We start from the raw sequence: 24,861 nt of genomic DNA on the forward strand, positions 1-24,861 counted from the left end.
CTATATAAATGCATCAAATCAACAACAAGTTGACACCTTAGACTTACACAGTGTTATATGTCAATTATATTTCAGTATGGCTGAGAAAAAATTGTGTCTTCAAAAAATTAGAATTTAAGAAAGTAAAAATCAAAGCAACAGTACACGTCCACAGTGGAATGCATTCAGCTTCATTCTGAGCCATTCCCACCAATAGCATTCGGGTCTCATCTTCCTTTCTCACTGTGTATCCTGCCACTTCCCTCTGGCTCCTTCCTCTTCTTTCCTTGGTGTCTGTGACCTGAGGGCCTTCCTGTGATCTTTGAGCTCCTCTGATGTAGAGTGGGTCTCTCAGCCCCCACCCTGGGTGTCAGGTGATCCTTAGCGAAACTACAAAGAACAGGCAAGATGTGGATGATAAATATAAGAAGTGAGAGAAAGAATTTGAAAAGGGAAGAAAGAAAAGAAAACATAACCTCTTTTCCAGTTCGGGGCTCACTTACTTCCAAGAGCATGATCTTTCTGTCAAACACTCCAAATAGAAATAGTAAAAATTATTTTTATTTTCCAGTTCTTAATATGGTTATATAAAAAGTCGGAGAGACAAGAAACAAAAATGACAAGGAGATAGATACTTTATGGCACCTGGTGGATAGTAATTCCTCCATAGTACAGAGGGTATTCATCTTTAAATTCCACGTGAACTTCATTTGGAATGCGTCCTTTGCCCCAGGTTACTGGTCCTCCCATATCCATGCCATAACCACAGCTTCCCTTTCTCAGCTGGAAAAGATCGAATGGTAGAAAAAAAATCTTCTACACATGAATTCTGCTGAACTTGCGAGGTTATGAGAAGCAGGGCCAGTGGTGAATATTGTAGATTTGGTCTGTTCGCCAGACCTGAGTTTGAACCCCCGCTGTAATGACATTGGGCCAGTTACTTGCTATCTCCAAGCCTCACTTTACTCATCTGTGAAGTGGAAAAAATATTTGACTCCATAGAGTTACTGTGGGAATTGATTCATATAAAGAATTTCTATATAAAAATTTAATTTTAGCAAATATTAGTATTAACTATTTTCAATGTAACCTAATAAGTCAGAACAGTATATTTTATAATGCCTGTGCTTGCCAAATTAAGATGCCTTGGAGGATTTTAAAGAACTCTAAAAAGGAGTCTAAGGAAAAAGCAAGTGGTTTGTTGCTGTTGTTTAACTTTCTTGGGTTCCACATTGAAAGTACACTGGGAACATGCTTCCTTTTGATGTGGCTTTGATGTATATAAAGGCCATTTTTGTGATGAATGTTCCATTTCATCGAAGTGAATTGGATTTAAAATATTATTGACAATTGGAATTTGAGTCAATTATCTGGATTTAATTCCTATCATAAATGCTCAGCAATGATAAGAGATTTATCCAAGGAACACTTTCTTAAATACGAAGATTCATGACACTATCCCCCTTGAGTATTTTCCTCCTTCAGAAGAAATGTAAAAAGCCATCACCAAGCCAGTGGAGAGGATGATTTGGTTTTCTTTTTTGTGGGTCTAGATGGGTTTTTATAAAACCCAGGGAAACATTCTCACAGTCAGCCACAGTGATGATAGTACTTGCTGTTAGGACTTGGCAGCTTATCTGAATAAAAATAACAGGAATCGCTATTACTAATTATTGACTAAGTGCAGGTGCTTTATGATGTTAGTTCCATAATCCTCAGAAAACCCACAAATGCTAAGCACTTTTACCCCCATTTTACAGAGGAAGACTCTGGAGCTTAGAAAATGGAAGTATTTGAACAATGCCATACAGCTAGTAAGTGTTGGAACCAGGATTATAATCCATCTCTGTGGCTCCAACACTGAGCTCTTTCTTCCTAAACGTTATGTTTAATAAAGGTCACTATGGGATCATGTTCATGTAGGAAAGTCTTGCATTAAGGATATTTAATAAACAGGACTGAAGATACCTTGCCTAGAATTTTTGGGCTGTAAGAACCCAGTTTGGGTTACTTTCTTGGTGAAGTAGAAGTTGATAGTTCACACATAGGAATATGTTTCAATTACTTTTCACCTTCTTTTGGATAGTGGCACATCTGGGACACATTTGAGAACAGTTAGGGGATTTGTTGTGTGTTATTACTGGCTTTACAGATCCTTCTGTTGGAGCACGGGGTGCAGACCATATCTGCCTTGCACTCTGGTTCCAAGGCCATCCTTCGGGGCCAGGCCAGACATTTCATATTCATAAACCAGCAGTTCTACAGCTTAAGGGATCAGGTTGTTGTTTCAAGTTTTGCTTTGTTTTTAAATACACTGATTCCTGGGCTTAGACCTTAAGATTCCAATACACAAGGTCTTGTGTGTGACTTTGGAATCGATAGTTTTAAAAAGCTTAATGATTCTGATAATCAGCTAGGTTTTTAGAAACACTGGATAGTATAGTGGGTTGCTATACTATTACGCCTACTGTATGTCTAAGTAATTTCTTGCATAGGATTTTATTGCTGTTTCAATTCACTGAATTTTTAGGTTACTGAAAATATGTTTATATATGTGTGTGTGTGTATATATATATATATATATATATATATATATATGTGTGTGTGTATATGTATGTGGAAATTTACATACATTTAAATTTATGTAAATGTAGGGGCACCTGGGTGGCTCAGTTAGTTAAGTGTTCAATTCTTGATTTCGGCTCGGGTCATCATCTCACGTCTCATGGGATTGAGCCCCACATTGGGCTCTGTGCTGACAACGTGGAGCCTGCTTGGGATATTTTCACTCCCTCTATCTCTGCCCCTCTCCCCTGCTCACTCGCTCTCTCTTTCAAAATAAATAAACATTAAACAATTCTTTAAATTACATATGTAATATATACATATATGACTATATTAAAAGGTGTATTGTGTATATATATGTAAATATATGCACATGTTTGTATATACATTTATACACACATAGATAGTGTGTGTGTGTGTGTGTGTGTGTGTGTGTGTGTGTCTGAAAATTCCCCAGTGTGACTCAACATGGTACCAACACTTAATGACTGATCTAACCTGGGCCAGTATTTACAGAGTCTGTGGCTTTTTGGTACTTGGCCTCTTAATCTGGTGGTTGGTCTTAATCCTTTGCTGCAAGTAGCAACCTTATTTCCCATGGCTGACTCCCACGCTGGTACATTGGCTGGTGCTCACAGCAGTCCAGAGCCATGCCACAGGGTTGAAATTGTGCAGCAAGAATGTCTTCAAGTTTTTCTCTAGGCCTCACTAGAGAGGTTTGGTTCCTCTAAACAAACCCGTCAGATGCCTGTTGCTTAAAGATCCCACTGTACCTGAGGGTGTAGTGTAAGAGAACCTTAACAATTGGCATGTTCCAGAATCTTAAGGTTAATATCTGTGACTCACCATTTAAGTCTTCAAAAAAGGTATGGGTGGTGTGTATCAGGATTGAGTCACCAGTTCTGAACACTGATAGCTACATAAACATAAATATTCTAGCTTCTGACTTTAATTTTAGTTACAACACTCTTTGTGGGCACATTGGTTTCATCCTTTAAATTTCATAGACACAGAACTTAGAAACTACAGACTTTTTAAGACTCTGTAGGAAATCCTTGCCACCTCAATGTGTGTATATATGCTCCAGAACATGGAAAAGAAAACAGCAAAATGGAAATGAATGAATGGTTAATTAAATGTCTATAAAACAGTCCACTTTGCCAATTTCAGCCATAAGTAAATTTAGTATTCATTCAAGTATCAGTGATTTTGAAAGCAAATGTTGGGGGAGATTTCCTTTTGCTGACAAATCATAGCCAACCATAACTTAACAGCTTGCTCATAGCCGACTGTTTTCAAAAACAAATTATAAAAATCCTTTTAAGCTTTTATAGCAAAACTTACTTTTAATGTGGGTTGTGGGTGCATATTAATATTTTAAGGTGGGAATCTCCGGAAAAGAAAAATGCCTGGATCTATTCATGTCATAAAACATCCCTGTTTGTGGGTGGCTGATTTCATGCACTTGAAAAAATATATTTGTCGGCTTCAGTGAATGTCTATATTATGCTTATCACTTAATCTTCTATTTCCTACTCTTCATTCTTCATTGCTTAATTAGGGGCTTCTGCTTTTTCTGGGAGTGCTTAATTCACAAACATACATCTTCTCAGATTGGCTACCTAACATGAAATGGAAAACGTATAGACATAGAAATGTTCTCGGAAATGCAAACACATTTTTAGTTGATAAGGGTTGATGGCCATTCATTCGATGAGCTGTGATTTAGATTAAGTTGAATCCCAAGGCTAGGATTTGCCAATTATTTTGCCTTGTAACATGCGGACATTTTACAGAGTTTTTCTCTTCACCAGGTTTATTGCTCTTGTATAGAAAAGGTCCTGCCCTTGCTCCTCACCCTGAGGTGAAGGGATGAGAGGCAGGATCTGAGCCCTGGCTGAATGTTGCCTGGTTTGCAAAGATGAGCTGTAATGTGGTGTCATCGTGGCCCACAGGCAGGGAAACTAATGCAGTGGCCCGATCATCCTGGGTCCCTTGATTCAAACGTCTCTCCAGTCAAGCCCTCTCTCCATTCCCTTGCCAGGATGCTGTGTTCTTCCTACATGTTTCCATGGAACTCTTCTCATCCATCATCATAGCACATTGTCATTTTCTTTCAATCATTGACTTTGCTCAAAACTGGAAACTTCTTGGAAAGACTGTGTTGTTCCTCATTAGCTATCCAAATCCTACCAGAAAGCACAGCACAGAGTAGCTCTGCAAATAATTTTCTAATGTGACAAATGTGAGGCTTCCAAGTAAAAAAACATGTTTACTCATGTGATTAAAAAATTAAACTGCAAATCATATTTACATGATGAAAAATGTGAACTTTTTATTTTCTAGGGTTAGGAAGAAAATTTGGGGAAAATGGGTTGGATAATGATTCTAAAATGGTATTAATTTTAATATCATCTTAGTTATAACAATATGGAACGAGTGCGTTTTATTTTGGAATCAGAGAAGCCGGTAACCCACGGTAACCTTAAGAATGCTTTTATTCTTGAACTGTCATATCCAAACATGCTCGATTGTTCATGACAATCCTTGAAAGAAGGTGCTAGCGTAAAATGCACTAGAGTGGCCACTGTTAGTGTCCTGATCAGATCCCCCTTTCCTGGCAGGTGTCCTGCATCCTGTAGCTGTGGATGTTGACTGCTAATGGTTCAGAATTGGCCCTTCCACGGAGAATTGCCCTTGGAAATGCCACCTTGGTCCCGGTTAATGACTAACTGATAGGAATGAATAAAACCTTACCATAGGTTATAGCTGGGCTATAACTCCCACTCCAGCTCTCCTCATGGGATAAGCTGAGGCCAGACTTCAGTGATAGCCAATTCTCATGCCTCTTCCCAGGCCCTCTCCTGCCTCCTTTCCTCCCTAGCAGGTGCCTCCCAAGTACAGTCTCTCTAGATATCAAAGGCATAATATCCAGGTCTGCTTCTAGAAAATTACCCCTAAGACATTCACTGAAATGAAATTTCAGCTTCTGAAAGTCCCTGACTCCTGATGCCTTTCTCCTGCATTGTGGACAGCTCAGCAGCAAGGGCGATGACACTGGCATTTCCCCCCTGCCCTACACACATTTCCAGACTAATTATGCTTGAGATTAATACTTATTTAGTCAACACGGTAATCAGAATACTTCTTCCAGCATCCTCAATTTTATTCGAATTCTAACTAACATTTTGTTAGTACCTAGTTTTGTGCCAGCAATGTGCTAGGAAAATATTAGGAATGGAACAATGAGTAAAACTTAATGTCTGCCCTCTCAGCTTCTGGCAGGTAGAATGACACAGAGTAAGCAAACATCTTGTCTAGCATTCTTTTTTTTTTTATATGAAATTTATTGTCAAATTAGTTCCTATACAACACCTAGTGCTCATCCCAACAGGTGCCCTCCTCAATACCCCTCACCCACCCTCCCCTCCCTCCCACCCCCCATCAACCCTCAGTTTGTTCTCAGTTTTAAGGAGTCTTTATGTTTTGGCTCTCTCTAGCATCCTCTTTTGATCACACTCAACCATGAGCCCCTCCGCCAAATTTAGCTCCTATGATGTAGGAACATTGCTCTGTCTTCCCTTCCAGATGAGTCACATGTGGGGTCCAGAAATCAGGAGAATTCAGAACTGTTCACAAGAACATCCTTCAGTGCCGCTGTGGAGGACAGAACTGATGTGCCTCTTTTTCAGCTCCTTCCTCATGATTGGGAGGGGGGCGTAAATGTGTTATTTCCTGCAGATCTTCCTTGGAATCTTGCAGTTTTCTTTTTTTTTTTTAGGGTTTATTTATTTTTGAGAGAGAGACAGAGTGTGAGCAGGGGAGGGGCAGGAGAGGGAGTTACAGAATCCAAAGCAGGCTCCAGGCTCTGAGCTGTCAGCACAGAGCCCAACATGGGGCTCGAACTCACCAGCTGTGAGATGATGAGCCGAGGTCGGAGGCTTAACCAACTGATCCACCCAGGTGCCCCTGATGCACTTTTCTTTTAAGAAAATATGCCATGGCTTGCCTCCCTCTGTGAATAAACTTGCCCCTGCTTGTTTTGGGGAAGGCCTCCTGCAGCAATGCTACGGTGTTGATTGCTGGGCGTTGTGTTGACCGTGTGTCATGTGTGGGTTACACACAGGTCCGTGTTTGCTTCCCATCCACTGCTGGAAGAGTTTTAAGGCAGGAAGCAAAAAATTTTCTTTTTAAAATGTCTTCTTAAATTATCGAATATGTGCCCAGAGTCCATTTTTTTCTTATGTGAACTTCATTGAGAAAATAATATATTTTTTAAAATTCCTTTTTATTTTTAATTATAAGGTTTCCTAACTTCTCTTGGTCCCACGTTTTCTCACTTACACCATGAGAGGATTGAACTGAAGGAGATCTTAGGTCCTTAGGTCCCATCTCTCACATATTCTGATCTTTTATGTTACATTTAAACAACATGCAAAATAATTTCTTTCAGACTATGTCAGCATTAATTTTTGCTATTTAGTTAACAAATCCCCAAAAGGGTGTGTGTGTGTGTGTGTGTGTGTGTGTGTGTGTGTGTAACTTAATCTGTATCGGGGTCTATTACTGCAGCTTTTTGAATTAATTTTTTTTAAGTAAGTTCTAAACCCAACATGGGGCTTGAACTCATGACCCTGAGATCAAGAGCCATGCTCTAGTGACTGAGCCAGCCAGGTGCCCTCTGACTTAATATTTTTGACTGAATGTCTTAAATGAAAAAACAGAAATAGTAGTAAAAAAACCCACAACTAGCGGCAGGTATATTAGTGTAGGATAACTGATATCACAAACAACCCTAAAATCTCAGTGGTTTAATGCAATAAAATAAAATAAAATAAAATAAAATAAAATAAAATAAAGTCTATTGTTGGCTCACAACCCAATGCTATCAACAAGATAGACAGAGGAGTGGGGAGGTCTAGTCTCTGCTCCATATGGTCATTTAGAAACTCGGGGTCTTTCCATCCTGGGACACTTTAATCTTTAACATGTGGGCTCTGAAGTTGCTACAAAAGGGGAAAAGAGAGTGGAGGATTACCCACAGGAAATTTTCATAAGCCAGAACTGGAACTGGCCCCTTTCCATTGGCCAGAATTCAGCGCTGTGGCTCCAATATGATTCCTGGAACCGGAGCCTGGGAATTTAGCCTCACAATGTGCCTGGGCAGAAAAGGAAAATCACAAATATCGGTGAGCTCTAGAATCATCAACCTTATCTAGTTTTCAGAGTTGCCAGTATTTGAGCTTGAGAGCATGAGAGGGCCTTGCCGGCCCCCCAGTGCTGTTCCTACATATTTATCCCACCCCCTCATCATGCCCCTTTGGTTCCTTTCTTCCCAGTCACACCCCGTATCCTTTTGTCCAGTCTCATCTTTACTCTTCTATTTGATACCTTGAAGTAGGGAGAGAGAATGGGAATGTGGACAGGAACCCCTAAGAAGATGATTTTCATGGACAAGACAAAGTGGGAAAAAACAGCTCACTGGAAAAGTGGCACGGATTTCAGAAAAGGAATTGGGAGAGGCAACAAGTGAGCCAAGAGAGGTTGATTTGACTTGGGTTGAATTGGTTTGAGATGGAAATGGATTTTATTCCGAAGAGAGACAAATCTCAAGACAAAAAGTTCACTTCTCCATGTAGAAGAACACGATGTTTTGATTAATATTTTATTAACCTGTTATAAAATTCAGACTGAAGATCCTTTTTCCTGTCTTTAACTGGATTGGAAGGACCGGCATCCACAGTTTAGAACCATAACCATTCAAGAATCACTCGTGCCGACTGTTATATTTTTCACATAAAACCAACACACACTTACCCACATTAAATCATTTAGGAAGATACTTTCAGAAAGAATATCATTTGCCTTCTGCCTTAAGCCCTTCCAACATGGAATGGGAAGCCAGCATGCACTCATTTGTAAGCTCGTGATGACACATTGAACAAGTTGGCCCAGCAGTCAAAACCATATCAGTGCAACAGGAAACCTACCCCACTGTTCTCCAGGCTGCTCCTGAAGAGTTGCAGTTTCAGATATTATAGTAATTTTGTAATGTCGATTTCTTTGATAGTCCTTGCCCCAAATGCTCTCTGACTTCAGATCATGAAGGATACTGACTCGTCTTTTTGTCTTTTTGCCTGATTGATTACCAAAACTTCATCTCCCTTTTCATTTGTTATGCTTGGTTTAAGAAAAAAACTTTCTGGAAACAAGTTCCTGTTTAAGTTTGTAAGTGGCATGTCTTACTTAGACCTAAAATTCTTGTGCTAGACAATTTCACAGAGCCAACAGACACAAAAGTCTTGCCAAGAACAATTCTTATGAAGGGTTTAGAAGCGGTGAATCCTTAGAAGTCCAGAGTAAGCAACAGCACTTGCCCCCTCCAAATATTAAATGGGATTAAGTACATCTATCTGAAAACCATATAAAGCAATTGCATAGTTAACACACTGTTTCTTTTCCCCAGGGCTTTCCTGGAAAAGATGGGTCCTCTGGCCCTCCAGGACCACCTGGGCCAATTGTAAGTATTTCCAGAAACTACTAGGATATGTTCTGCGTTAGAGCATTTCATTTCTTTTGAGAAATTTTCTTTTGCTCAACCTTCACCTTGACAGCCATCTTTGCTCTGGGTTAACAACTCACTCCTTGGTACAGAGCTCTACCTGATATATCCATGTTGCTTGATAATTCTATCAGAGCCCCTTTGCCTATACAATCCCCTGCATTGATTTAGTTTTCCTTAAACATAGCTAAGGCTCAAATTTGAACAAACTACGCCTAATAGTGGGGCTTCTGAAAAATATCTCCCCTACTTTTATGGTAGTTGGGAACAGGAATGAGCAATGGATATTGCCCCAAGTCTTGGTGTTGAGGGAGAAGGAAGCTATCGCTGTGTGTGTTTGTTACTCCTTCTTGAGAACTGGCTGTCTTCGATGAGAATGTATGAGTACTCACCTTTGTTCCATTCTCCTCTCTCTCTATTCAGGGCATTCCCGGCGCCCCTGGAGTCCCAGGGATCACAGGAAGCATGGGGCCTCAAGGTGCCCTGGGGCCACCTGTGAGTATGCAGCAGTAGCAGGTGCTCAGTCATCCCTTGGTTTACGTATGTGTTTAAATTTACCAGCATCTCTGTTGGCCAAAAATGTTTCTTCAGCATTGGACTCTGTGGGAATGTATGAAGGAAACCAGAGAAGCTTCTTGGGGAAAGAGTAAGCTCAGACCGTGCATATATCATGGCTAGAGACAGATGGTCCCCATAGGGAATAATCAGCTATGCTTCTGCTTATGTATATTTCCATTGTCTGCAATTCTCTGTTTGTCTAGGTAAGTTCAGTGTCATCTTTACAGGGATTGGGTATAATAGCTATGTGTTAATTAGGCCTGTCTCCTGGGGAAAAAATACAAAGTTGAGAAATTCAAGCATTAATAAGAATGGGAATAGGTTTTTCTTTCGAAATCCTGCAAGAAAGACAAGATTTCCCATCGAAACACACACTCACACGTAAGCAAATAAGTGAAAGCCAGTAAGTGGAACTAATTACCTCCCATTTTTGTGCTTCTAGTTTCTGAGGGTTTTTAAGTGTGATCAACGGGAGGGATAGAGATAGACTCAAGGAGAGAGAGAGAGATAGGAGAGAAAGAAATGAGCACATCCGGGTCGGTTTCCTCATCTGTAGGCTGAGGTGGTTGCATTTAATGGCCTCCAAAACCACATATGGCATCTTCTGTGACTTTCAAGTTGTTCCTTCTATATGTCGGTATTAGTCAGCATTCTGACATTATCTGTGACACACTAAATCTGTATCCGTAAACTGAAGTAATTGGAGATGCATAAATGTATGCAGTACCGCAAACAGGTGAAGAAGTTGTGGAAGAGTGAAATCTGAAGGGTGAGGGCGGAGATGTAAACGAGCTAAGATTCTATGGCTGCCATAGCAGATTACTGCAATCTTGGTGGCTTAAAACTACACAAATTTATTAATTTATAGTTCTTTAGGTCAGAAGTCTGACATGGTCTCATTGGGTTAAAATCAAGGTGTTGGCATTTCCTTTCTGGAGCTTCTAGAGGAGAATCTATTTCTTTGTCTTTTCTAGTGTCCAAAGACCCCCACATTCCTTGGCTGATGGCCTACTTCCATCTCCAAAGTCGGCAGTGTTTCGGCTCTCTGGCCATTCTTCCCTAATCACATCTCCCTCTGAGCACAGTCTAGAAAGGTTTTTTGCCTTGAGGACCTACATGATTATATCTGGGCCACCAGATAATCCTAGATAGTGTCCCTAGATAACCTCAAAATGTTTGACTAAGTCACATTTGCAGAGTCTCTATTGCCACATAAGGTAATATATTTACAGGTCTGGGGATTAGGACATGGACAGTCTGGGGGATGCTTTTTCTGCCTACCACAGTCAACAAAACATTACAGAAACATTGGTTCTCATTTGGAAAGACACCACTCTCCCTCTGGCTACCCAGACTGCCATACTACTTTTTGTTCTCTAAACTCATTTCAGTACAATTATGTCATCCTCAGAGTTCTTTCCCAAGCTAAGATTTACATGACACATATGCAGGTGTATACACACACACACACACACACACACACACACACATAAGATATGAACATAAAAAAATGCCTCCAGATTTTAGCAAGCACATCCTTATTTGCACACCCAAATGAATGCTCTTCTCAGCAGTTACTTTACAAAGCCATATACTCATTCCAAATACAATGTCATTGTTCAAACACTTTTATATCTCCTCTTTTCAAATCCAGCTGTAATGGGTCACAGAAGAAAATTTGATTGCTTTCTCTTCACACATATAGTTTTAATCCAAAATGGTATTACTAATTATGGTCATGCATGTGGAAGCATACTCTAACACTCACCTTCATGATCATGCACAAGCACACATGCAGGCACATGTGCATAGACACACACACACACACACACACACACACTCCTGTCTGTACCATCCTTTCACTGTAAACTTTTCCGTTCATTTGGTCCTAGTCTATTCCTCACCAGAAAAGAGATTTGAAAACATTATCTCTCCTACCAGGCTTTAGTCTGCTTCCCAAACTGTTCTTGGGAACAAGAGTTCTGGAATATGTCAGTGGGGCTCGGAGAGTAAGGGGTGCTGGTTAAAGCAGTGTCAGAGACTGTGCATACTAAATCTGTTTCTCAGAAAGTCATGAGGGATTTCAGGACATCAAAGACTTTGAGGCATCCTGAAATGAAATGAGAAAAAACAAGAGCCGGTTAATTTGGGTAATAAAATCACGTGTGCATGAGCTGATCTTTTTGTTCCTTGAACTTTTGCTGACACCTCCTAGAACTAGTTTCCCTTAACCTGAGCTGGGTTCATATGATCTATGAGAGATGGGATAGGAGAGAAGAACCAGCTCCAGGATCCTACGGAGAAGAAAATGGGGTGTACGAAGGGTGGAGAATGTGTTAGGTAAGCAGAACCCCACTCTGCTTATCCACCTGGCCTGCTGTAGCTCTTGAATATGGCCATATAGAAATGCCAACAAACTATTTCCCGGAAAGAAAGCACTCGTTAATAATATTGTCTTCGATCATTGTAAATCAACAGAAAAGGGCCCCCGTGGCTCTGGAATTTTTATCCAAGACAGAAACCATTTAGTGTATAGGCACTGGGCGGGGACGCCACAGTGGTAGGCTGTGGGTATTCTGTCAAAAGCCAGTTGTTCTCTGATCTGTCTCGCCCAGACTTTTCCTCATGCTCCGTGCTCCGAGAGGTGAGCAGCCAGATGCCTGCTGGCTGCCAGACTGGCGTGACTAGTAAAGCAGGCTCGGTGTCGTGGTGTTAAGGCCTTGATTGATTTCCCATGGATGTCTGTCTAGGAAGGCAGGAGGGAAAGAGACCAAGAAAGACAGACTGCCCTACTGAAAATAGCAACGTGTTTCCTAGGCCGGTGCCAGGAACGTGTGCTTTCATGCACTCTGCCTGCAGCCACCGACTTCCCCGGGTGGACCGTGCTTTGCTGCGGCTGCCGGCGTAGCTCCTACCTGAGGTTTAAGACTCGGCTAAAATACAGTGCCTCCCCTGCAGGGGAGCACACAGAGATGAAGCTCATGTAAGAAGGGGCCATGAGTTTAGCTTGAGATCAATATAGGTAGACAGGTCCACTACATCATTTAAAGAGCGCTGCATTAGAAGTCAGGATTTCTGGGTTCTAGAAGTGGCCCTGACATGACCTTAACTAGCTGTGCGAGCCACATCACTGAAGCCATTTATCTAGACTGTCAGGACGTCAGTTTCCTAAGTCACTCATGTAAAAATATTTGCTGGGTAGTCACAATATATGCAAGAGACATGGGGAAGAGGGGTTCCGAGGGGTACAAAAGATGACCAAGGAATTTTCCCACATTCATGGAAAGTCTAGAGAGTGATTTTGTTTTAAGATTTTTTTTTAAGGTACACCTGGGTGGCTCTGTCAGTTAAGTGTCTGACTTCAGCTCAGGTCATGATCTCCCAGTCTGTGAGTTCAAGCCCCACGTTGGCCCCTGTGCTGACAGCTCAGAGCCTGGAGCCTGCTTCAGATTCTGTGTCTCCCTCTCTCTCTGCCCCTTCCCTGCTTGTGCTCTGTCCTCTCTCTCTCTCTCTCTCTCTCTCTCTCTCTCTCTCTCAAAAATAAATAAACATTAAAATAAATTTTAAAAAATACATAAATAAATGATTTTTTAAAGTGTATTTATTTATTCTAAGAGGGAGAGAAAGCACGAGTGGGGGGAGGGGCAGAAAGAGAAAGAGGGAGACAGAGGATCCCAAGCAGGCTCCACACTGTGCGCACAGAGCCCAACTCGAGGCTCGAACTCACAAAACTGTACGATCATGACCTGAGCCCAAACCAAGAGTCGGATGCTCAACCGACTAAGCCACCTAGGTACCCCAAGAGTGATTTTTTTAAATGTAAGTAGGTATAATAAAAGGCAAAAAGTGAGAAATGGTTTAAGGGAAAGACAACAAAATTGCTATGGAAGTCCCATTGAGAGACAGAGAGACCTACAGAAAGACAGAGAGGAAGAGGCAGAGAGGGAGCTATTCCCTGAACTGATGCGATGAGGAGAATAGCTCCTGAAGGAGGCAGCATTTCCTTTGGATCCTGAAAGGAGGGTGTGCTTTGCTTCCACAAAGGCAGGGAGTTGGCATTGTTTCAATGGGGATTGTGGTAAAACATAAAGCCAACACAAAGCACTGCATCTTTTGTACCTTTTATATTTTTCGACTCTTTCTCTTGCTTCGTGGCACCTGCCACAATTATATTTTGCACCCTTGTTGTTTCTCACCGAGTTTATCACAGGAAGCTCTAACCCGCTCCCTGGCCTCTGCTGTAGCCCTGGTCTCATCCATTCCCCAGTTGCTGGATGATCCTTCTAGTATATCTTTGATGTGTCATTCCCTGGCTTGAATCTCCTCACCAGATCCTGTTACCAGAGGATGAGTCCCACATATTCAGCCAGGTATATGTGGCCCTTCATGATGAGCCCTTCCTTTCCCTTCCAACTGACCTCCCACTATCCCTTCATCTGCAGTTGAGTCATCCCAAGTTATGTAAAGCTCTCCCAACACGTGCTATACTGTTTCATGCTTGTTTGGTCTCTGGGACATTTTCCCATTTGTCTGGGCTGCTTTCTCCTCCTGCCCCACCTGGTGAGCTCCTGGCTAGTCTCTCTTGAAAACTGTGCATTTTCTGTGTGAGGACCTCCCCTCCCCCACCTCCTTAGGCTGAGACATTTCATATAAATCTCCATGCCAAGTCCTCCACTGAAATGACCATTCCTCAAGGGCAGAAATGTCATCATACCCATGTACTCATGTTTTTATTCCTAGATTCCAGCTCAGTTTCATAGAAGTTTCTTAATCAGTCTTTGTTAAAAGGAAGAAAGAATAAGGGTCAGTGTGTATTCTAGTTAGGCTGATGTGCAGGGGAGTCTAGGAGATTATTCTTAGACACGGAGGGTCAGACCATGGAAGACCTTTAGAGCTGAGCGAGGATGTTTTGATTCGTGTTAACAGACATCTTTAATGTGTGGGACTTGGACCATGATGAGATCATTCCTCTTCCCTCGGCACTAAACTTCTGTGAACCTATGAATGTAACTACTGTAGTTTCTTTTCTTTACATTTCAGTGATTCCTAAAATTATAGGAAAATGTGCCACTTTTTCTTGCCTACGTTTACAGGGAATATGTGTTTTCCCTCAAAGCATACTTTGGTGGAGTTATGGACCTTCCCTTGCTCAGGAATTTTTATTTTGTTTTTGTTTTACTTTGCAAAAATCAAAGGAAAAGATGTCAGAGACGTTGGAATAACAAATAACTTCTTGCCATACAGATATTCTACTAAATGGATCTTTCACTGAAATTGCCTAGCTGTGCCCTGTAGCTACTTAATAACCTGCATCGTGAGGCTGAGTTTGAGGGATTTCAGGCCGGATTAAACATATCCATCCCTATGTACCAGAAGGGGCTGACCTGTCAGGTTTTGTTATCAGTCAGGCTGGCCCTCTAATTCGTAAGTTTTAAACATTTGGAGGAAGCCAATTTAATAAACAATAGCTAGCAATGGAGATGTCAAATAGTGTATTGGTTCAAAAATAAATATATTCTAGATCAACTGGTTTTTAAGAAATGACTCAAGTTAGGGGTGCCTGGGTAGCTCAGCCAGTTAAGTGTCCAACTTCAGCTCTGGTCATGACCTTGGCGTCTGTGGGTTCAAGCCCCATGACAGAGCCTGGAGCCTGCTTCGGATTCTGTGTCTCCCTCTTTCTCTGCCCCTCCCATACTCACAATCTCTCTCTCTCTCTCTCTCTCAAAAATAAATAAACATTAAACAAATTTTTTTAAAAAAAGAAAGAAATGACCCAAGTTAACACTGAATTCTGAATTGTGAGGGTTAAGTTGGAGGGATGCATGATTGCTTTTTTCTTATTGTGTAATTAGGAAATGGAATGGAAGACACTGGCTGGCAGATTGTTGAATAGTGTTCTCATTCACTTTGCTGAAAGCACACTTTGCTGGGGAGGCAACAGACTCCGGAGACTGGCTGATGGGGTTCTGGTCCCAGCTTTTCCATTTTCTCACTGTGTGACCATGGGCGAGTTGAGTTGTTCAACCTCTTCCTGCATTACTTTTCTTATATGCAAAATCGAAATAATTTCTTCTAGGGCTGTGACAAAGAATAAATTAGTCTGCTTTCTCGGAGTCTTACAAGGATTAAATAAATGAGTTAATCTTACAAGCGTGTTATAGGGTTAAATAGGTTAACACGCCGAGAACAATGCCTGTGACATGGCAAAAGCTGCTAAAGTGTTAAACTGCTGGTATTTGCAGATGGTGTCTGAATATATTTAAAAAGTGGAATATTTACTTTTTTTTTGCTGATTTTTGGCTTTTGTTGTACATTTAATGCTTGAAAAGCTGGTTCCATTAAAGATTTATTTCATGGTAACATAAGTAGCTCTTTTCTCCAGTTAAACCTATAAGGGGACATTGCTGCATCTTTGGGGACTTGACCATTTGTGGAGTCTAAGAAATGAGGAGGACAACACCAGTACATCTATAAGAATCTGAAAAGAATTGTGAAGGAAGGATGCCTTGTAAATCTTACTTCAGCCAAAAAAAAAAAGTTTTATAAAGGAAATTGGATACTTCTAACAGAATCAACTCTTTTTCTAATGGTCTAGGAGCTCAATGCCTGAGAATGTCTTAAATATCTTTTTTTTTTCAATCAAGGAAGTTAAAATGAAGCTGCCATCCAGATTTGAAGTAAAATTCAGCCATTCGTTCATTCAGTTAACATATTTTTGAGTACCTGCTATGTCCCAAGCATAGTCCCAAGAAACGGGGAGACAGGAGTTTGGGAACTAGACACAGACTGAGTATGGAACCTACTTGTGGAGAGAGGTTATAGTGAGGATATGCTTTCTTTGTAGAGTCTGAGATTCTGCCCTGGCAAGCCCAGCTTGTATTTTTCATAAATCCTGTTCCTTGAGCTACCTCATTCCAAATAATGACGACATTGTGAGATGCTAGCACGTTAGCCTTGTAAGGAACCCCAGAGACCATTTAATTTACTGGCCTGATACTACAAAGAAAGAAGCTCAGAGAGTTTAAGTGGCTTACAGATCCCATGTCTCATCTATTTTTTTCTGAAAATACTAGTATGAAAAATTTCAAACAATCACAAAGTGGTAAGAATTTAGAGTGAGCACCCATGTACCCAGAACTAATGTTCATTATGTGTATGAGTGTGTGTATGTTTTTAAATAAAGTTCTCTTGGGCTTTTTTTTTTTTTTAATATTTTTTAAATGTTTATTTTTGAGAGAGAGAGACAGACAGAATGTGAGCAGGGGAGGGACAGAGAGAAGGAGGCACAGAATCCAAAGCAGGCTTCAGGCTCTGAGCTGTCGCACAGAACTCAACGCGGGGCTCAAACTCAAGCTATGAGATGATGACCTCAACCGAAGTCGGCCGCTCAACCGACAGAGCCACCCGGGTGCCCCATCTTGGGCTTTGTTGATTGTAATCTTGAAAAATTATCATATGGTACACTAAAGGGTAAATTTATTTTTATGGTTGAAGTCACTTAATATTTTTCTTCTCACTTTATTAACATAACAAAAGGAAACTCAAGGTCAGAGGAAGCAGACAAAAGTCCTAGATTTATAATAAATGTTTCAGTTTAATATTGGACTTAGTTGAGTGTTTGAGCAACTCTTTTATGCAGGAAACAGGCTAGGTGGTTTTAAAAATATAAATAGGGGCGCCTGGGTGGCTCAATCGGTTGAACATCTGACTCTTGATTTCGGCTCAGGTCATGGTCTCGCGGTTTGTGGGATCGAACCCCCTGTCAGGCTCCACACTGATGGTACACAGAGCCTGCTTCTGATTCTCTCTTTTCCTCTCTGTCTGCTCCTCCCCAGCTCATGCTCTCTCTCTCAAAATAAAAACTTTAAAAAAAGAAATATAAAGTAATGTAAGTTATGGTTTCCAGTTTGGGAGATCCTACCATCTACAGAGAGACAAGAAATCCATAAGCTGATTTGCAGTTAAGTAAATAGGACAAGAAAACATGCAGTGTCAAATAACTGATATTAGAATATTCCTACCGTTGATACTTCACTCATAAGATTTATGTTTCTAAATACTTTAATATTTTTCTTACATTTCAAATGTTTTCATGCACTGGGTAGGTCAGGTCTGTGAGAATGAGAAAGTGTAATTTTGAGGAGTAGCAGATAGGGAGGCTGGAGGTAGATAACAAAAGACTGAACTGAAGAACCAACTTTGTCTCATGGGTGTCTAAGAACCAATGAGTGATTCTGAATAGAGGAGGAGCTGCCATCATCCAGTGGTCTCTGAGCTTTGTGAGTTGTATGCTGGTGGTATCTGAGGAAGGACTAGTGGTTATGTGGGGGAGGGTTTGGTAGGGGGGTCTTTAGTTAGGGAAGTCAGTTAGAAGGAATTTGCAAATGGCCTGGTGTGAGATTGTGACATGGTAAGGGTAGCACTTGGGTCGTGGAATAGAAGGAATGGCTATGAGAAATTGCAATGCAAAAGTGTGTGTGTGTGTGTGTGTGTGTGTGTGTGTGTGTGTGTGTGTGTTGAATAGACATTGCGAGATGCAAGGGAGAGAGGAGAAAAGACAACCAGTGGTGGGCTCCAGCTGCTTGCAGCTGCTCAGGAGAGTAGGTTACGCGCTTCTCTTCCCATCTCATTTCCGTCTTTAGTGGCAGCACATTTTGTAGCTTGAAATCAACCACAGTAGATGGATTTACACCTCCAAAAATGGCTAACACTACAATTCAGGGCATCTTATTTTTCCAGAAAGTCAATATCCCTGCACACCATGGGGTGAACCACAATTTGGAAGGTGACTGTTGATCAAGTAGAGATTTTGGAGAAGATACTTGGGTAGGACCTGTTGAGATTATTGTAACAACTCCAACAGTCTGACCATGTGGGTACATTCCATCTGTAAATGCCATTTACTATCCTTTTGGTAGAGACTATAAAAATATTGTTCAGTGAATTCTACTACGTTGTTTTAGAGTCGAAACGACAGGTGGAATGCTCTGAAGACACATGTTTTGCTTATTAGTGTCACTTCATTACAGATACCTTGAAAACTCCCTTATCTTTTCAGTAAAAATGTGTGCCATAATAATAGTTTCTTATGGGTCAAAGAGTAGCTAAGCCACGAAACAAAATAATAATTTAACTGAGAATTCATGTTAATATGAGTGCCCGTTATCAGGGAGAACTGTGGGGAAGGAATTGTGTGCTGTGACGCCAGACGGAAAGCGGAGTCGGGTTATGGGGTTTCACAAATGTCATCTCTTACCCTGAACTCTTACGGTGGAAGATCTTTTACTTCCTTCTTTTAAAAATGGAAACAATTTAGCTATTCAGCAGAGGTTTGTAAGATAAATCAGGAAGCATCGGTAGAGTACAATCCGTGGGCGGGAGGTGTTTAGTGTGAAAAGATGTGAGCGATCTATTCAGTGAAACTACATGACAAAACAGCATTGCCCCATGATCCCAATTTTGTGTTAAAAAAAAATGCTCTCTCTACCTATTCAAAGGCTGGGGGAGCAAAATATTTCAAAGAGCTACTTCTGTTTGCTGGGTTTACAGGTCGCTGTTTGTTTATTCCTGTTGTGTACCTGTTTGTGCTGCACAATCACTAGAGCTAAGAAAAACATCTTAACAAAATAAGAAAAGATGCATCCTCATTATGCCCAGCTGAATGCAGTGTGATAAGTAACTTGACGATTTACGATTTTTACAGGGTATCCCTGGAGCAAAGGGGGAACGAGGAGAAAGAGTAAGTACCCTCCGGCTCTGTTTATCACGCACAGCTGGCTGCACATCTTTCATCACCAAAGCCTGATAAAGGATGACCATTTATACTGTCATGATTATTCATTGCTCTTATTTCATTCCCTCTCTCCTCGCTCTCCTCAACTCATTGGACTGTGAGCACATTGTCAGGTGGAAAAACACCCGGTGGGCTAGAAGTCAGGAGAGCAGGTTTCTAGTTGTGTATCTGCTGCCATTCAGCTAAATGACCTCAGGCCCATTTCTTTAAGGATCAGAGAGAGAGGATCAAACAACTCTGAACTCCGGAGTGAATTTGAGGACAGACTTATATAATGGATGTAAAAAGGCATCAGAGAAACAAAAGCCCTGTACATTTGCCAAGTAGTAGAAATGGGGCTTGTGTCTTGCCTGATGGGCCAATGTTAACAGCCAATGGCAGACATACATCAACGAACTGGCTGTATCCTGTAAGTCAGTTTGTTTTAGGGACGTTCTCTCCCTTTTGAGAAATTGTGCAGCTGCTGATAGAATTGTGCTGTCGCCTGATAGAACTGGGCTGGGTAGCAGAAACAGCAGCGGCTTTGGGCTCATCCAGTTACCTTTGTGAAACTTTGGGCAACGTGTTTAACTCTGTTCATCTATAAAATGGGTTTAATGTCTTTCCTTTGAGTTGTTATTGATAGTAAATAAGCCACTGCCTGAAAAAGTGCTATATTTTATAAGTTCTAAATAACTATAAAGGAGGCATTAAATACATATGGGTTTGTTTCAAAACTTAAATTTTTTAGAATCTGGGAACAGAAATACATACTTGGGCCTTTACATTTAATATAGACTCCCAGGAACCTGACACCATGAGTGTCAAATTGCATGACCTTCTCTGCACATGGTGGTCAATCCTGTCTGTCACGGGAGCCACAGGGACCAGGTGGGAACAGCTAATGAAGCCAGGTCTGCATCCTGGAAGTATCGCCATGCAGCTGGGCTTGGACCTGAGAGTCAGGAAGATGCTTCTTTTTCATCTAGGGTGATCTGCAGTCTCAGGCCATGGTCCGAGCAGTGGCGCGTCAGGTGTGCGAGCAGCTGATCCAAAGTAAGTGCGTGACACGGGGCGCCTGGGTGGCTCAGTCGGTTAAGTGGCCGACTTCAGCTCGGGTCATGATCTCGTGGTCCATGAGTTCGAGCCCCGCGTCAGGCTCTGTGCTGACCGCTCAGAGCCTGGAGCCTATTTCAGATTCTGTGTCTCCCTCTCTCTGACCCTCCCCTGTTCATGCTCTGTCTCTCTCTCTCTCTCAAAAATAAATAAACATTAAAAAAAATTAAAATAAAAAAAGTAAGTGCGTGACAGTTTCGGATATTGTACTCTGTGGTTCGTCCAGATGGGAATCTGCCCCTCCCAAGAGTTAGTGGCTCAAGAGAACACCTCCAAAGCTTTGTCTTGGTGCAGATGGGTAAGCTTTACAGATGGCCATAACTAACCCATTACAGAGGTCATTACAGATCACCCTTGAGTTCTGTGTCGATGTCACAGATACCTAATTCCTCTGTGGCATCTGTCCAAGAGCTCTCCTTTTGCCCATAGAGATCTAACTTGACTGCCCCGATCAGATCTTTTGTTCTTTCTTCATCTTCAAGTGGATAGATTTTTTTTCCTCAAGTACTCAGCACTTGAAATCTGCCAGACGAAGGAATCCGAAGCTGCTTTCAAAGAGATGATTCATGGTGTTGATTTCTATCAACTCGCTAGATTTAAATCAATACCTCCTTTTTGTCCTTTTCTTTGGACTGGCCTAAGGCCCTTCACTTTATTCTGTAACATTTATGTAAATACAATATAATAATGCCCCTACACGCACACAGGGGCGGCCTTCACGTGACATTTTTGACATGACACTGGTGCTCATGCCAAAAATTACACTGGAACATGCTTTATATGACACCCAACTTTCCCACAGCACAGTATTCCAATTACTGATTCGTGTTCATTCGCTTGTATATCTACCCGTTTTGTGTTTCTTTCAGGCCCTCTGACGTTTTGTCTCAATAATCTAACCAGAGGGTTACTAGTGTGGGCCCTTCCTTTTGCCAATGATTTGTTCAATTCCAGGAAGATCTAAGGCCTTGTAGAGACGAAATATTCAAACCCAGCCATCTCTGGCTTAGCTCTAGCTGTCAAGCCCCCTACTCTGGTAGCACACGCCCCTCCCATGAGCTGAGTGGCTGCCTCAGCTCTGAAAGGTTACAATTTTTTTGACCCAAGGACGTCTAGGAGTCTCATAAGCATCCAGGTAGGCCTTTTGGCTGGTAGCAGATATCCCAAATTCCATCTGTAGTAGAGAAACCCAGACCTCATCTTTGGGAAGGCATGGAGTTACTGTCCACACCATCTTGGGAGCGTTTTCATTAAGACATAAATCATGCAGACCATGTACAAAGCTACAGTCTTCAGGCATAGGAGTAATGCTTCCTATATTTTAACTTTATTTCATTTTATACATTGCCCAAACTAAATGTGTGTGTGTGAGAGAGAGTTTACCAGTTTTATTATTTTTTTTATTTAAATTTATTTATTCTGAGAGGGAGAGGGAGAGGGAGAGACAGAGAGTGTGTGTGTGGAAGGGGCAGAGGGGGAGGGAGAGAAAGGGAATCCCAAGCAGGCTCTGCACTGTCAGCACAGAGCCCCATGTGGGACTCAAACTCACAAACCGTGAGATCATGACCTGAGTGGAGATCAAGAGTCAGATGCTTAACCGACTGAGCCACCCAGACGCCCTGAGAATTTACTAGTTTTAAACGAAACTATTAAAGTTTAATGCCAAAATCAGATCATTAAAAACATAGTAAATTATAAAAACTAAATGGAACATTAAGTGGAATATGTCCAAAGCTAACCTGTACCTTGGATTATCTTGTAGGTTTCTCATTTCAAGTAAATGAAAGTAAATAAGCAGGTAATTATTTTAAGGAAGCCTAAGGGTTAAATCCAAATAGGACTCACTGACCACAAAATGTGGAAGATTTCACAATAGTTGTTGTCATATTCCACGGTAGAATAAAAATCTTTTAAAAGTATATGATTATTTAAGACGTGCCCTACAAACTCAGAGTTCAAAATGGAGTTTTTTCCCTCAGGAAATCTCAGATTCTTGTGAATGACTTGGAGGAAATGAAAGCCAGCAGGGAGTTATACAAGAAAGCTGAAATGAGCCTGTAGAATAGGGAGGCCCTGCCTGTGAGTGCCGTTGTGAGAGAAGAAGTAGAAAAGATTGCATGCAACTTTATGAGCAAGCCCCGACTTGCCCAGAGGCTGTTTCTGGCACCTCAGCCATCTTCCCACATCCCGCCTCAGGTCCTTCCCACGTGCCGCCTCAGGTTCCTCTGGGCTCCTTACTTCATGGCTTAGGTTTCTGCTCAGAACTTCATTCATCAGTTAGCTTCTAAGTATAGTAAAACCATGAGTTATCTGGTTTTTGGTCCAGAGCTGATCAGAAGAATGACTCAAGGAAAGGTTATGTGGGGAACTGTGTGAGGTCAAAGTCATGACAGGTAGAGAAAGTGATGAAGGATGGCCCCTTGTCAAAAGAGAAAGGTGGAAAAGCACACGCCTACAGGTGGCCCCTGAGTCACCAGGAAGCCAATCCTAGTTGCGGTCATGGTCCTATGCTTAGGAATGCATTGAATATATTCTAGAAATAATCCCTCTAAAAATGGTTGCTATTCTTTATTTAGATTTGAATGTTTGAAAAGGGTGAGATTTTCATCTAGGAAATTCACTTATGTGGGAAATCTTACCTTCTGATGTTACCGGAAAACTGAATGAAGCATTATGGTAGCAAGCTCTTTATCAATCTATACTTCTGGTTATTAAGATACATTCTTCCAGGGGCACCCAACTCTTGATTTTGGCTCAGGTCATGATCTCGCGGTTCATGGGTTCGAGCCCCACATGGGCCTCTGCGCTGACAGGACGGAGCCTGCTTAGGATTCTCTCTCTCTCCCTCTCTCCCTGCCTCTCTCTCGTTCACGCTCACTCACTTGCTCTCAAAATAAATAAATAAACTTAAAAATAAATAAAATAAAATACATTCTTCCAGCCATAACTGAGTTAAGGGATTATAGGAGAGAGCGCCAGATTTTCTTTCTTTTTTTTAATAAAGCTCGTGGGAGTTTCTGCAGCTGGGACCCAAGTAAAGGTTCCTGCAAAAAGGCTTGGCGACGAAGAGACGAATTGAAACAGAACACTTGTCTGGGGATTTGTGAGCAAGAGGGTGGAGCAGTCTTTGTGGGTTTGGAAAAAAGGCAAATAAATTGGTGGGGTTGTTGCTAGAGAAAAGGGGCAGCTGGGTGAGGGTTTGGGGGTCAGATAAATGTAGGGGGCGAAGATCGAATTTATGACTTCTGCCCATTGATGTTTACTGGGATGCTGATGTGAGCTGTAGGATTCCAAACTATTGAGATGTGTCTTGAATACAGTCCAGCTGTTCATATCATCCAGAGTAAAATGTAATAATTTTTAACTTGGAAAGCAACATATTTCAGAGGGGTGTGCTTTTCCTCTTGTGGTTATCTGACAGAATCGTTTGGAACCTTGACAAATAAAACCGCTTGTCTCCCCTTTCTGTGTGTGACAGTTCATTGAATGTTGTCTTTGCCCTTTGTGTCTCAGGTCACATGGCCAGGTACACAGCCATCCTCAACCAGATTCCCAGCCACTCCTCATCAGTGCGGACCATCCAGGGGCCTCCCGGGGAGCCTGGCAGACCAGGCTCACCCGGAGCCCCTGGTGAACAAGGGCCCCCCGGGACCCCAGGTTTCCCAGGAAATGCAGGCGTGCCGGGGACCCCAGGAGAACGAGGTAAGCTGGGGCGCCTCTCTCATTGGAACACCACTGACGTGTGTACAGTGAAGCAGAGTGGAACAGTGGTGCTCATGCAATGACGAAGTCCAAAATAATGAATGTAAATTCATTTCACCCCATCTATTCTCTAGCTTCTTATTTATCCATCTCCAAGATTGAGAAATTGAGTAATCTACAAAGCATTTCGTCAAAAGCCATGTCTGCTCGTATGAAAAAGGAGGATCAGGACCCTCAACTCACCTCTAAGAGGCTTTTGAGCTAATGAGAGGAAGGTATCCCCTCTTAGATGGAGGAATTAAGAACAGGTGCCCCTTCCAGGTAGAAGAATTAGAAAATGGTGCCCTCCCCTGATGTAGCATCACACATATGTCATGCTAAGCCAAGAGCTCCCTTCGTAGGTCTGGTGCCTTTTTTGTGCAGTGCCCATACTGGGCAACAGTTGGTGGCAGCCCTCAAGTGAGTCATGAGTCATATCGACCTATGATTTACGTATGTCTATGTAGACCATGCCAACTATAAACTTCGGATGAAAATATTGTTTGTGGTTCCTCTTTCTATAATATAAGGCAGCATTTTATTTAATAGTTTCACAGGCCAATGTTTT

The 24,861-nt window shown here is 41.7% G+C and overlaps 1 protein-coding gene across 5 annotated transcripts in view; it reads left to right on the plus strand.

Moving 5' to 3' along the window:
- Positions 1-24,861, plus strand: part of COL14A1 (collagen type XIV alpha 1 chain) — a 210,989-nt gene that overhangs the window by 165,217 nt on the left and 20,911 nt on the right. For all 5 annotated transcript variants that reach the window (XM_019459943.2, XM_019459946.2, XM_019459942.2 and 2 more), the window contains exons 41-45: positions 9,011-9,064; positions 9,530-9,601; positions 19,368-19,403; positions 20,426-20,492; positions 24,066-24,254. In XM_019459943.2, the coding sequence (XP_019315488.2) occupies positions 9,011-9,064; positions 9,530-9,601; positions 19,368-19,403; positions 20,426-20,492; positions 24,066-24,254 (418 nt within the window). The remainder of the gene's footprint in view (positions 1-9,010; positions 9,065-9,529; positions 9,602-19,367; positions 19,404-20,425; positions 20,493-24,065; positions 24,255-24,861) is intronic.

Source organism: Panthera pardus, unplaced genomic scaffold, assembly GCF_024362965.1.
Source record: "Panthera pardus isolate Hobbes unplaced genomic scaffold, ASM2436296v1 HiC_scaffold_7, whole genome shotgun sequence".
In the NCBI taxonomy this organism is placed as follows: domain Eukaryota; kingdom Metazoa; phylum Chordata; class Mammalia; order Carnivora; family Felidae; genus Panthera; species Panthera pardus.